Raw genomic sequence first — 15,375 nt, forward strand, 5'->3', positions numbered from 1 at the left:
AATATGAGGGGACACTGTACTTTACCATCATGACTTATCAGTTGCTTGGTGCAATTAAACGATTTTAAAGTCATCATCCCAGGTCCCTATACTCTCGCAGCAACTTTAAAGTTTTTAGTTATATTCCCTCACCTTACTATTTCTCCCAAGCTGTATCACTTAACATAAAACTTCAATTGCCAAGTGTCTTTCTGTTATGAAATATCTTTTCATATTGCCTTACAGTTTTGAAGTATCCTTCTCACGACAGAATAGTTCTGCTTCCACAAATATTCATGTGTTCAGCTCCAGTTTATTTATTTATAGCATACTAATTATATAAAAGTACTCTTAACTCAAGCAATTAATTATTATTCAGAAACATTCTCACCATATCGGATGCATTTTAAATTACTTAAAAGTGTCATGGTTTTACATTGCCGTACTTTATGAGCTTGTTCAATAGTTATTGAAGTTACTTACCACAGGTTCACAAGGAAAGGGTGTTCAAGTCTCTGCATTATCTGCAATTCTCTGAAAACATTGCGAACTTCATCTCGCTCAATGCACTTTTGTTTGTTCATGTATTTCATAGCGTACATTTTCTTTGTATCTCTCTTCTGGACAATGCATACCTGGTCAAAGTACATGGAAAGTATTGAATAAAATCACATCAAATAAGGGATTTTGCATCAGCACTTCTATTTATTTAAAGCAAGATTATACATGAACTGTTAAATTGCATTACGTGGCTACATCTGTGATTATACAGAACTGAAGTCCAAACTCAAATCCAACCACATGGAAAATAAATATGAACAAAAAGTGTTAGATAATGAAGCATCATTGGAGGGAAACACCAACAATATTTCAAGTCACACACACAAAATGCTGGAGGAACTCAGCAGGCCAGGCAGTATCTTTGGAAAAGAGCACAGTCAATGTTTCAGGCCAAGACCCTTCAGTAGGTCTCTGAAGGAACTCAGCCGGAAACATCGACTGTATCCAGTTCTGCTGAAGGGCCTCAGCCCAAAACTTCGACTGTACTCATTTACATAGATGCTACCTGCTGAGTTCCTCCAGCATTTTGTGTGTGTTGCTTGGGTTTCCAGCATCTGCAGATTTTCTCTTGTTTGTGAATATTTCAAGTCAATGACCTTTCGAAAAGACTATGTGTTGACTTGAAAGGACATTAAAAAGCTTCATGTCTTGTTGTAGTGGAGGATGGTATGTGATGGGGTGATGACTAAGGGAAACTGAATGACACAGAGAGGCAGTTATGTGGGATGAAAGAGGGCACTGAAGGCATGTTATTCACAGATACTTTGACTGGAGGAGATATAATGGGAACAAATTAAATGAAAACTGAGGTGGAGAGAAAAGAAAGGAAAAACATACAGCAAGAAAGGCACAGAAGAAGTAGATCACAACAGACACTGTGGGGATTAATTTGGAGGGTCCTGGAAAGTGGTTTTGTATTCTGATGAGCAATTAACCAACATCAGTTTGATCTGGTACCAGCCGCAAGATTTATTCAGATTACTTTAGCAGATATTAATAGGAATCAATTTCATGAATGGCCTGCACCAACTCAAGCTAACATTCACTGATTAATGCCAAGCCTGAAAATTCAAGGCTTTCTTGTCAACATGCTCGGCTGTACGACCCCTTCATCCTCCCATTCCTCTTTAAGCAGTAGGCCATGCAGACTTGGCTGGCAATGCATCCATTTGTGCCAAAAACAGGAATAAATTAAGATTCCAAGCTTAGCCTTTTATACACTAATTTCGGTGAAACCTCCTTACCCAATTACCAAACACATTTTTCTCAAACAAACTGGACCATAACTCAGTCAGCACAGCATTACAAGTCATTGAGAATTATTTCAATAACATACCCTGTTGGTATTGGGCATGTGGGGAAGACAGGGTCCATTTACCAACTTACTACCAGCGTTTTGGTAGATGATTAACAGATAGTGTTGGCTGCATTGTCTGAGACCATATTGGCAGGGCTGTATTTCAGAGAAACATCGCAAGACAAACTAGCATTGCACAAAGATTGAGTCACTGTCTCCTCTAGAGTTCCAGTATTCACATGCGGGGCACAAATATTGGACTACATGTGGTAAACAGTCAAAATCTTCATTAAACATTTGTGAACAAAACTATTGAAGGAAATTGGTATATGCAGTGTTGAAAAAAAAACAGGCTATGCAGCCCCCTCCCCAGTACCCCCAGCATGCATGTCTCACATGAAACCATTGGAAAATACTTCCAAACAGAAAGCCTAAACAAATGAAATAAAGGAACTCAATTTACATTCTATGAAGAAGCCTGCGGGGTGGCTAAGGATTGAACTGGCTGACATTTGGCAACAGTGGAAAAAGTGGTGTCACATAGATGTAAAAAATCTTTGAAGTAGTGAAAAGTACAAAACAAATAAACATTTTTTTTTAATCTAATCAAGTGACTTCAGAATCCTGAAAGCTCAATGCAAGCACTAGTTGTATTGTAACAATAATATTTAATTTGAAAGATACTAACTATTGCTGAATGTGTATCAGTGGTCATTGATGAATATATTTTTAATTAGCATACCATAACTCCAAAGCTTAAATTAATTTCTACTTTAATGACAGAGAAAACATGTAGTTCATTGAAATATATTGTTTTAGGGTTAAAACCATTGAATTTCATGTGCATCTTTGAGTTTACATGGCATCGTTAAGAAGGAAAACCACTTACTGCTTCATAAAGGCTTCAGGAAGAATTTAGACAGGAAGGAAGAAGGGAGGTGTAAACATGTTGTTGCAAAGTCTCAGTTCAATGGCAATGGAAGGATCATGCAGAAACGCCTTAAAAGGTTGAACATGGGGGTGTTGACTAGGGCCCAGGCAAGATTATAAAGAAGACAGATGCAGAGTCAAAATATAAATTTTTTCAGTACTGGGTGGATATCTTAAGGCTAGGAACATTAGATGTGAGTTACTTTGAAGCAGAGTTTCAGAATGGGAAAAAAATCATGAAAGATTAGCTTCTCAAGGCAAAAGTCAGGATTTCAATTCGATTGTGTTAGAAGTTCTAGAGAAGCCAAGAGATTTAAAAGAAATAATTCCTTCTGTTAGGTCATATTGAGTCCAATGTTTATTACCTCAGTCCATTTATCCTATTATGTGGAAATAGTAACATTGCCCAATAGATAGGGAATGGGAAATGGGCTTCCTGATTTAATTAAATAAATTTCAGAAACAAACCATATTTAAACCAAAGTAAAATTATGGGCTAACATTGCTGAACAAAATTAGTGGAGTCAGAATGCCTTTGGTTGAGAGCGGAATTAGCCAGAAATTTGGAATGGGGAGAAATGCTCTGTGAATTACAAATTACCACAGATTCCTGGTTGATGTATGCTGGCTTCAGTCAGCTTCACCAAATGTGATTTCGTCCATAACCTCGCTTTAAAGTTCATTGAACATTTTGCTTTTTAAAACTGATAATCCATTAAATACAGCACAGAATGCTAATACTAGTAATTATCAGTGTATAAGTGAGATAATTATTGATGACTGCCTGACAGTCTTTCTAACCCAAAAATAACTGATTAAATATGGCTCCATTAAAGGAGCAAATGAATCTCAGCCCTAAGTGTTCTTATGAGACTGGGATGAAACTTTAGACTTCCCCTACCATATTTCCCTTATTGTTTGGTTACCCTAAACCGTTCCTAGCCACGTTCCTATTTCCAGTGGCCGCCTCCCAAACTTGAAAATAAAATAAAAATTGAGAACATGAGTTGTAAAGAGTCCTTGACAGTAAATCTGTAGGGAATAGAATCAGTTCAGAGTTCTTGACGTGTGAAGTCATCCACCCTGGTTCAGGAGCTGGACAGTTGTAGTGCAATAACTGTCCTGAACCTTATGGTGTAGGTTCTAAGGCTTCTGTACATCCACCCTTATGGTAGTAGTGAGAAGAGAGCATGACCCAGATGGTGTGGATCTTTGATGATGAGTGTTGCATTCTTGTGGCAGCACTCCATGTAAATGTACTCAATAGTGGGGAGAGCTATTTCTGTGAGGAACTGGGCTGTATCCATACTTTCTGTAGTCTTTTCCATTCCTGGGCATTAGTGCTTCTGTACAAGTCTGTGATACAAATAGTCAGGATATTCTCCACTATGCATTCATAGAGGTCTGCCAAAGGTTTTGGTGACTTTACAAATCTATGCAAACTTCTAAGAAAGTATGTTCTTTGTGCAGGCACATACGTGGTGGTCACAGGACAGATTCTCTGATAACACCATGTATTTTAAAGCTACTAACCCTCTCCACCTGCGATCCCCTAATGAGAACTAGATCATGGACTTCCAGCTTCTTTCTTCTGTGGTTGATAATCAGTTCTTTGGTTTTGCTGACACTGAGAGAGTTTGTCACTGTGGCACCACTCAAACAGATTTTCAATCTCCCTCCCATAAGCCGATTTGTTGCACTTTTGATTTGGTCAACAACACTGATGTCATCAGAAAACTTGGAGAAGACTTTGAATGATTGTGCAGGGACACACTCGTCCATGTGTACCTTTATAAAATCTGTAATAACAGTGACATATTCATTCAGGTCCTCTGATGAGTTATTGAACATTGCTCAGTCCACTGATTCGAAGCCGACTGTAGCTACTACTCTGCCTCCCATGTCCACCTCTTTGTTTTCCTTGCCTCTGGTGCCTTGCTCTTTAGTCTTTGTCTGTGGGCAGGTAGGTGAAGGACAGCCAGATGATCAGATTTCCTGAAAAGCGGTTGATGGATGGAACAATAGGCATTCTTGGTGGTAGCGTAGCAGTGGTCAAATGTGTTGGGTCCTCTGGTACTGCCGGTGATGTGCTGATAGTAGATTGTCAGAGATTTCTTTCAGCAAGCCTAATTGAAGTTCTGGTAAGGTTGTGAAAGATTTCAGTGTAGGTTGTTCCTTGTTTGTTAATCATGGCACTCAATACACTGAGTGCTTGCATGACATCTGTGTTTGCCAGCACGTAAGCTGCAGTCAGGATCACAACAAATAACTCTCTTGGTAGGTAGAAAAGTCGACACTTAATCGTTAGATGTTCCAGATCAGGAGAACAAGAGTGAGACAAGATCTCTGCATCCAATCACTATGCTGAGTTTACCATGAACCAAATGTCACTGCCACCGCATTTCCTTGATGCCATTGTCTAGTCCGTCCAATGTATTGAAAACTTCTTGGCCTGGAACGCAAGGGTTCAGAAATTCCTAATGCTTGGTGGCTACCGGCTGTCACTTGTCAGAGAAGCCAATATATAAATAACAGTAATATGCCTGCTCTAAACAGGCTAGCAAAGGAAAATCCCCAGCTGCACTAAGGAATCCAGGTCAGGATTATCGTTTCTGGCATCCCCAAAGGAAAGCAGGTGTTTTACTATTGCAAAACATTTCCAATGTTCCCCATTTCCGCTTTTCTTATCTCTGTTCTAAATGATTTCAACTGTTTCCTTTGCTCCTTATTCAGTACTGATCCTCCTAGTATTGATCTGTCTCTTTGTTTTGGCAAGAAGTCTTGTTTTTCATTTTCTTGGACCTCGACCATCCCAGGACCTGATCTCTGTTGCCCTCATCATTTGGTGAATTGTGCAAATAATTTGTCTGTTCTTATTCAATTCTCACAATGCAAATCCACATGTAAGGATGAAATTGAGAGGATTTAAGAGGTAAGCAGACTCCCAAAATGAACTTGTCATACACTGTGATTTACTCAATTTGAGTCACTGCACATCAAAAAATAATTGCTTCCCTATTTCAGGAACAATGTGTATTCTTCCACACTGAGAAAACATTTCATCCTTTTTCTTGTCTTGCATTTTTCTATTCCAATAGATAAATAAAAAAAATAGAAGAAATGCTTCAAGGTGCAACAAAGAAGCGTGTTAGTTATACATTCATAGAAATCCACAGACTAAAAACTACATGTCTGAAGGGAAGTAAAGAAGAATAATTAAAGGCAATTTTCTGACCAAACCTCCATTATTACTATTTCACATCATTCATTAATTTAGAGAGAATAGTGGTTGCACTCATTTCACTGTGTCTATAAAGAGCCGTCTTCAGAAGATTTTATGTAGACTAAGACTTCAGACCCAATTTTAACTTGGAGTGTGGTTATGTCATCTGGGAACTGTGGAAAACACTTCTGATAGTGAAGATATGATTCAATTTTAAATCTGAGGCATCGCTCCCTTCATTCAGGGGAGGCTCACATATCATGTGACACATAGGAGGGAGATTAGACTAACCACAGACTGATATTTGGACTGTTGACAAGTGGGAAGGGAAAATGAGAAAGTGAACAGGGGTGTTCATTGCACTATGTTGCAGCTTGTGGAGCCATTACCTCAAGGTTCTAGATACAGGCTTAAACCTGACCCTGAGTGTTATTTGAGTAGAATTTGCACACCCCCTTATTTCCACAGGATGCTCTGGTTTCCTCCCATGTCCTTGAAATGCAGACTGGGAGGTTAACTGGCCACCGTATATTGCCCCTAGTCAGCAGGTGAGTGGTCGAATCCAGGGGAGCTGATGAGAAGATAGGGAGAAAGGAAACAGGTTTAACATATGTAGTGGTGATGGATTCATTGGGCTGAAGAGCCTATTTCCATTCTGGATCTCTCTAGGACTATGAAAGAAATAATAAGGACAGCATTGCCTGCCTGCAGCAAGAGGTCACATTAGCAGCAAACACCCAGTAGTGAAAATAACGATGGGCACAAAATATAATGGAAGTGCAAAAAGAAGGAACTGCATTGCGTTTTAGCCATCTTCCTGTTCCAATTTCACCAGGAGAGTGGGGGTAAAAATTTTCTCTTTATGGGGCAACATTGCAGAAGATCATCATTGTGGATATAAAACTTCAGTCAAAACTTAGATCTAACTTTAAAATAACTTTTATAGATCCATTGCTGTTGGGCACTTTTGAAAAACAGAAAGGCACAATTGCAAACCAATTGAAGAATCAACCCCTGACATTAGAACCATAACACAACATAACTTTAAAAACACTTCAATACATGTGGGCTAGCATTAAACAGTGTGGAGTACCTTTAAACATGATTAATTAGTAGGAATACCAACAGTTGACTCCATGCTGATTATTTGAGCCAATACATAGTTTTACTGCTGTCCTTGCACAGATATTATTGATCTATGTGGGAAGCAGGAACTTGGCCTGCTGCCTGTGTTATAATCAATGGGTTAATCATATTGTTAATGCCAAGTTTGTTTATGTTATTTCTGTGCTAATTTTTATGGGATTGTAGAAGGAAAAGGACATTTAGATGGCTATATGTCAGGCCTATAAATGAGAAATGATATTGGTTGCCAATATGGTAAAAGAATATATAGCAGCCCTTACAACAGTAATCTGAAGCAATACTAATAAAAAGAAGCATGAATTGAGAAATAGATTTAGCTTGGAGATATAGCTAAATATTGAAAATACCATGACTGGTCATAAAAGAAAATCTAATGATGCAAATGTATGCTTATACACACAGAATATAAATCTATGGACACATTACTGACATGTTAATACCAATATAATCTTGGTGTCCTTGTGCTAAATAATCCAGGATGTTAGCAGGAAGAGCAAGTAAACTCGAAGGAAAGGAGATGTTTGTCCTTATTGTAAGGGGGATAGAGCACAAAACCAGGAGAGCTTTTCCCAACCCTAGAAGACTTCAATAAAAACACACTAGTACCACATGCAGTTTTTCACTTTTTGCTTGCATTTGAGGTGCTCAATTGATTCCAGGTAAAGAGATATTATGCTATTCGGAGCATTTGAGCAGGTTGGGTCTTTCCTCTGGGTGTTTTATAGAATGGGAGGTTATCTTATTAATACCTAAGATCGTGAGGAGAGTTAAGTAATAACTCATTCGTTTGAGCTGAGGAAAGACTTTTCTATCCTGGTGGTTATGAATCTGAAGGAATTATACATCCCAGAGAGCTTTCATTTTTAGTCTGAGTACATTCATTCAGAACAATGGATTGCAGCCTCAAAATCCCAGCAATCTGGTTTCAATCCTGACATTGGGTGCTCTGACTGTAGAGCTTATCCAGTCTCCATGTTTCTATAAGCTGCTCAGGTTGCCTCCCAATCACCTGCTGATTAGTAGGTTAAATGCCACTTGTAAATTACCACCAGTGTAGGTGAATAGGGTGTTGGGGCAGTTCATAAATACATTCATAAAATCATGCAAATTCCCTGAAACAACCGTCTCTACCTTGCAACCATTCCTCTTCATTAAAATAGACTTCTTACTCACAGCCAGACAATGTAACAGTTTCTTCCCCCAAGCCATCAGACTCCTCAATACCCAGAGCCTGGCTAGACACCAACCTACTGCCCTCTACTGTGCCTATTGTCTTGTTTATTATTTATTATTATTTATTGTAGTGCCTGCACTGTTTTGTGCACTTTATGCAGTCCTGGATAGGTCTGTAGTCTAGTGTAGTTTTTGTATTGTTTCATGTAGCACCATGATCCTGAAAAACATTGTCTCATTTTTACTATGTTCTGTACCAGCAGTTATGGTTGAAATGACAATAAGAAGTGACTTGACTTGACTTAGTAACAATGCTGAGAAACTGCAGGAGTTGAAGATCTTTGACAAACACAATTTCAGACTGCAGTCAGAAAGAAAACAGCTAGGATTTATCAGGATGTTTGAGACTTTCTGAAATTACATGGAAATGCTAAGCCAAAAACGGTGATAATTTTTGATACCTATGTGTTCTTCTCCTTCTCCTGCTTTTACTTAATGCTGTCAAAGGGATTTCCTATAAATGTAGAACTACAGTATACCATCCAACTACAGTTATAACAAAAGTAATAAGAAAAGTGTTCTTGAAGTGATATAAAATCAATACTTACACTAAGTTAAATATAATTCCTTGCCAAGAATTAATTATTTTGGAAGGTACTTTCAAGAACAAATATATACAATGACAAGCAAGTCTCTGGGCTAATTCTTCTAAATCAGGGGTTCTCACTGGGTTCCACGAACCCCTTGCTTAATGGTATTGACCCATGGCATAAAAACAGAGGTTGGAAAACCCTGCTCTAGATGAAGGAACTTGTTATCAAAGAAAGTGAATGCGCTCAGGTAACTTTCTAGAGTAAGTCACAGAGTGCTGGAGGAGCGGCAGCTCAGGCAGCATCTGATATCTGATAGTCCTCTCCTATCAGATTTCATCATTCTGTGCGATGCTGATAAAATTCTCTGACTAAGTGATTATATTTATAAGATTTATTTTTTACATAACTTATGATGTGTCTTTTCCTGCCTTTTAGACATTTTAGCAGAATTGATGTACTAATTAAATTTAGTGCCTCACAGTTCCAGGGAGATGGGTTTGATCCTGACTTTGCTAACCATCAGTGTAGAGTTTACCCTGTAACCATGTGGGTTTCCCTGGGAGCACTGCTTTCCTCCCGTGTCCCATAGAAAGGCTGGTTGGTTAAATGGCTTAGTAGATAAATAGCAAAAGAGTCAAAGGGGAGTTGATTGCTGAGTTGTACAGCTAAAGGGGAATTAAGAACAATGGGACTGATAGGACTGCTCTGCTGGGAGCTAGTATAGATCCAATAGGCTGAATGTCCTTCTCTCATGGTATGTGAGTTATTCCTTTAAAGTATCAGTAAATTGAGACAAATGGTTTGTGCCAATATAATGTGGAGTTTTCTTGGTTTACATAAGAAATACCATTCAATAAGATCATGGCTGATTGGCTGTGGACTCTAGCCCACCTACCTGCCTCTTCCCCATAAAACCTAATTCCCCTGCTCGCTGTTTCTTAAATACAGTATATTTAATGAGATAGCCTCTACTACTTCCCTAGGCAGAAATGTGCAAGCCAAAGTCACCTATTTGATTATATATTTGTGCAATGTTTCCTCATCTACAAATTTATTTTATGAGTACAGAATGCAAGGAACAGGCAATAGACTTAATGGGCTTCACTGGCAAACATCAGGTTGCATCCTTCAAATGAACAATTTATTTTGGTGAGGTCATTATTTACAACTTTTTCTTAGAATATCATAGTTTCCTTCAATTGTTTCTCAAGAAGTTTCCTTTCATAAAGGCCCTGCTATAGTATTCTGACTGAATACTTTTCCATAGTTTCATTCTGCACAATGGATTCCAGAAATGCATAATAATTCTTCTGTCATAATTTGCTCAAAATAGGTCAAAGAAACAACATAGATCTCAAACTTTCAAGCACACGTTTGTGCTTCCATGTGCTGGTGGTTTTCAAAGTTTGCTTCCTTTTCCCGTCCTCTGGTCATAACCTATACCCAAAAGAGTTGTGAAGACTTAGGCACAAGGCGTCAAAACTTCTTTTTAAAAATGTTTTTATGAATTAATCACCATTGCAAATTTCGGCTTGTAGGCTTTTGAAATATCTCCTGTAAGTTTAGGTATGGAGACGCAAAACATCGCCATTTATGCTGAACATGGATAGCTACCACAAGACTATCTCTTACCTTTACAGTAAAATGTCTGCCAATGAAGAGGTATACATGGAATCAATTGTCACTGTGTTTCTATCCATTTTATCTACCTACGCATACCCAAGAATTACCTGTAATGGGTTCAATTCAGCAACGGTAGCTTTATTTCTGAAACTTCACAAAGGTCAACCTTAAACCCACTGTCAATTCTCATCTGTTGTAGCACTGTCAGCAATGTGCCTTCTCCAGTCCAAAGCCAATGAAACTTGCAGACCAGCTTTGAATAAATTGAGATACCGGCATCTCAAACCGCAGGCAATTTACAAACTCATTATGCAGTGTAGCTGGATTTCGGGGAGTATATATTACATGAAAGCTAAAATAAGGCTAATTTTTGTCAGAGTTCTACTTATCTTTAGAAATAATGATGCTTTAAATGGATTCTTAAAATAAACAGCTCATGTCTACTCAAATAATACATAGTGTCATGCAACTACATTAAGCATTCATGTTTAATGTCACTGTAGTAATCTCTAGTTAAATTATTAAACAAACTAGTACATTATTCACTTGAAAGTTACACACAGAACAGCAGAACAGAGCTTTATGTAAATCTCTTGACTGAAACACAATTATTTTGAGTTAACACTTGTAATTAAACAGAAGCAAAAATTGTCAAAGAACAGCAAAAACAGCATTGGGATTTATTTAAACAGCAGGGGGTAGTACGTAATTCCAACGTGTCTTAGCAAATGATCTGGGCTTGAATCAATTGAGAGATTGTCTTTGAAATCAAAAGGAAACAATGAAAACATCTAGCATGACAAAAATGCTAGAAAAATTGAGATTTTCAAATCTATGAGCATAAAAAGCAATGAGAAGACCTCCTTTAAGCAGATGTGGAGAAAAAATAACTACATACATTTATGGAGCTAAGGAGAAACTGGAAACCTTACAGGGAAAGGTATGGAAATGCAATCAACTTTTTTGATCTATTTTCTACAAAGTGGATATTAAGGTAGCAGGACTACTAAGGATAAGCACAGAGAAATAAATGGTCTTTAATGAATAAAAAGGGGTGATTCTTACTAATAGAATATAAATTTATCTTGCGAAAGATAATTTTATGAGCACTTGATAAACTTGATCCCACCTAAATAACTCTTTTCTCAAACTCCTTTACTGCAGTCTCTGAACCTACCCTCAACTCTAAACTTATCAAATTAAATTTGTGGCCAAGGGAGAAAGCTTACCTTGCATGCTATCAATTTTTCCACGAATAAATTGCAGAGATCAGTCACCAGTTGTCTTGCCTTTCCAGGCACAAAATTCAATTGAAGGAAAACCCTAGGAAATTCTATTGCAACTCCATAAACAATCGAATTAACTTTGGTGAGTCCTGATAATCAGTAAGTTATAAAAAGAAATCTCATCTCAGCTCCTCTCAGGACCCACAAGCTTTGCCTGAGAGGAATTGCTAACTTCACATTTAACCTGCATACACTAGAGGACAACAGTTGTCTGATATCAACACAAAATGCTGGAGGAACTCAGGAGATCAGACAGCATCTGTGAAAATGAATAATGAATAAAGTCGATGTTTCGAGCTGAGAAGGAGTACAAGAGAAAAAGGTGATAGGTGAAGCTGGGTGGGTGAAGCAGGGAGGTGATAGTTGGAAAAGTAAAGGGCTGGAGAATATGGAATCTGGCAGGAGAGGAAAGTGGACCATGGGAGAAAGGCAAGGAGGAGAGACACAAGGGGAGGTGATAGGCAGATGAGGAGAACAGAAGAAGTATGAGGGAGCCAGAGTGTGGAATGGAAGAAGAGGGAAGCGGGAGATGGAAAAATTACTGGAAGTTAAAGAAATTGATTTTCATGCCTTCGTGTTGGAGGCTACACAGACGGGATATGTGAGGTTGCTCCTCCAACTGAGAATGGCCTCAGTGCCGCAGTAGAGGAAGCCATTGACCGGCATGTGGGAATGGGAATGGGGATTGGAATTAAAATATTTGGCTATTGGGAAGTCCTGCTTGTTCTGATTGGACAAAGGTGCTCAACAAAGTGGTCCCCTAATCTATTCTTGGTCTCACCAATTTAGAGAGGTCCACATTGGGAGCCGTAGGCAACCAAAACAGATTCGCAGGTGAGGTGTAAGGACTGTTTGGGGCTCTGAATGGAGGTGATGGAGGAACTGAATGGGCAGATGTGGTACTTTTTCCACTTGCAATGATGTGCCAAGAGGGAGATTAATGGGTAGGGATGAATGGACAATGGAATTACGGAGGGCACGATCTCTGTGGAAAGCAGAGAGTGGGAAGGGAGGTAGAGATGTGTTTGGTGGTAGGATCCCATTGAGGATGGTGGAAGTTGCAGAGAGTGATGTGTTGGATACTGAGGCTCATGAGGTGGTAGGCGAGGATGGGAGGAACTCTATCCCTGTTGAGCTAGTGGGAAGTTGGGATGGGAGCAATGCCTGGGAAATGGAGGAGATGCTGGTGAGACAGCATCAATGGTGGAGAAATGTAAACCTCATTCTTTGAAGAAGGGTCTTGCCCTAAAATATTGATTGTTTATTTCTACAGATGCTGTCTAACCTGCTGAGTTCTTCCAGCATTTTGTTTGTGTTGCTCTGGATTTTCAGCATCTGCATCTATTGTGTATGATACCAACTTTACCTAAAAGTCTTAGAGATGTGCTGTTGAGGTCTGTTTTCCCTTTCTGCCTCAAGTATTTTACTCTGTTGGGCAGAATCAAACCTCTATATGAATCTAAAAGTAAATGAAATATCCTTTTAGACTTTTGGATAGAAATTTATTCTTGGTCACCAGCAGCTATGAACTGTACACCATGTGCAATATTCAATTCCAATGTGTTGTACGCCGGCGAATTTTAGAATAGGAATGCATTATGATTGTGCCAGTTTATCATTCATTTCGTGCATATATTTAGAAGAAGAATTTGGAGAATAATCTTCTGGAAGATCTATTTTTCTCTGTCCCATCTATCTACATTATATAACTTCCATTACTATGAAGATCTCTTTTTCAGAGTCTCTTCCCTTAACAACACGAAAGTTCTGGTATTTTACATCAGCACATGAAATTTTTCTGGACGTACCTTAGCTCTAAAAAATATGGTAATGAGAGGTTCCGGTGACGTCATCGTGCAGAATGGCAGCTTAAATCAACAGCTCCTCCGGAAAAACGCATAATTTGCCCCGCTAATCCATCAAATATAAGATCTTTCGAAAATATCTGAATTGATAGGGGGGCAAGAATGGGGAGAAATAATGGAGATAAAAATGCACCACTGTGGAGCCTATGGAAGAGAGAGGTGCAGTGCGCGGCTCTCCTACACATGCGCGTGGCGGCGAAGCTGACGATGGGCCTCGTGCAGGTGAAGCGGCAAATTTGATAATGATTCTGGAAGAGATAAGGGAAGTCCAAAAAGATATAAAGCAGCAACTCAATGATATAAAGTCAGAGCTCGCCAACATCAATCAGAAAATAGCGGTGGCAGAGACTCGAATTAAAAGGTTGAAGATTGCATGCAAAACGTGGAACAGATACTAAGTAAGATGATAAAAATATTAAATCAACAGGAAAGTAAATTGCTTGACCAGGAGGGAAGATCGCAACGGAAAAATATCAGGATTTATAATGTTCCTGAAGGAGCGGAGGGATTATCAATGATGGACTTTGTAGACAAGCTGCTGCAGGAAGCGCTGGAGATTCCCCAGACTATGGAGAATGAAATTGAAAGGGCACATTGTTCGCTCATCCAGCGGCCTCCCGGAGGCAGTCCTACAGAAACAAAAGGAATATTCCGAAGCGAAATGAATATTAAAGCAAAAGAAGATTAAATTCCAAACCCCGTACCCTGCTAAACTGAGGGTATTTTACCAAGAAGGGATGCAACTGTACCAGATGGTGGAGGAGGCGACTACAGACATGAAGAACAGAGGACTGTCCATTAGCGTGGTCAAACCAAGAGAAAGTCTGGCTGAGCAGTTGTCCTGAGCTGCTTGGGAAATAGTAAGAGAACCTAGAAAGCAGAGGATGGGAGCAGGATGAGAGAAGGATATTAGAAAGAGACTGTCAGTTCTCCGAGGGCAGCCCTCACCTCCTCCAGAAGAGCCATAATGTTTGGCTAACTTTAAAAGTGCTGATAAACTAAATGGAAGCAAAAATAGACGGTGATATACCTATCTCGAGAATTACATGTTATAATGTGGATTTTATGTAACTCAATTTTTAAAAATTCATTTACTCTTTCCTTTTTCCCCACCTAAATGAGAATATATACATGGGAGGAATGCACAGGGAAATCATTTCTGTGTAATGGACATAGTTTTTTTTTACTTACTTTTATAGGTACTGCAATGGGGGCCCTCAACCCACAGGTTAGAGGGGCTATCCCCCATGGCTAGACTTTTATTCTAGCCCAACCCAGGGTCATCTAGAAACCCCAGCCTTGGAATCACACCTTTGTTACCTTTTTTTTATTATTCTCGTCTCTTGGCTCTTATTTGTTCAGGGAGTAGATCGATTAAGTTATATTCTGCAAATTTCAATGATATACTAACAGATGAATACACATGGCCAAGGACAAAGTAAAATTCATTTCTTTTAATGTCAATGGGCTGTTGAATCCAGTCAAGCGCAGTAAAATTCTATCAAAAATGAAAAAAGAACAAGCCCACGTCGTATATTTACAGGAAACTCACTTAAGTGATAATGAGCATGGAAAATTAAAGAGAATGGGCTTCACTAATTTATTTTTCTCCTCATATAAATCAGGACATAGAAGAGGAGTTACTATTCTCATCTCAAGTAGGCTAAATTTTGAAAAAGTATTCGAAATGGGAGATAAG

At 38.9% G+C, this 15,375-nt stretch overlaps 1 protein-coding gene across 1 annotated transcript in view; it reads right to left on the bottom strand.

Moving 5' to 3' along the window:
* Window positions 1-15,375, bottom strand: part of LOC134345670 (serine/threonine-protein kinase 32B-like) — a 329,201-nt gene that overhangs the window by 173,949 nt on the left and 139,877 nt on the right. Inside the window, exon 3 of the mRNA XM_063046706.1 lies at window positions 463-614. Coding sequence (XP_062902776.1) covers window positions 463-614 — 152 coding nt within the window. The remainder of the gene's footprint in view (window positions 1-462; window positions 615-15,375) is intronic.

This window comes from Mobula hypostoma, chromosome 4, assembly GCF_963921235.1.
Source record: "Mobula hypostoma chromosome 4, sMobHyp1.1, whole genome shotgun sequence".
Taxonomy (NCBI): Eukaryota; Metazoa; Chordata; class Chondrichthyes; order Myliobatiformes; family Myliobatidae; genus Mobula; species Mobula hypostoma.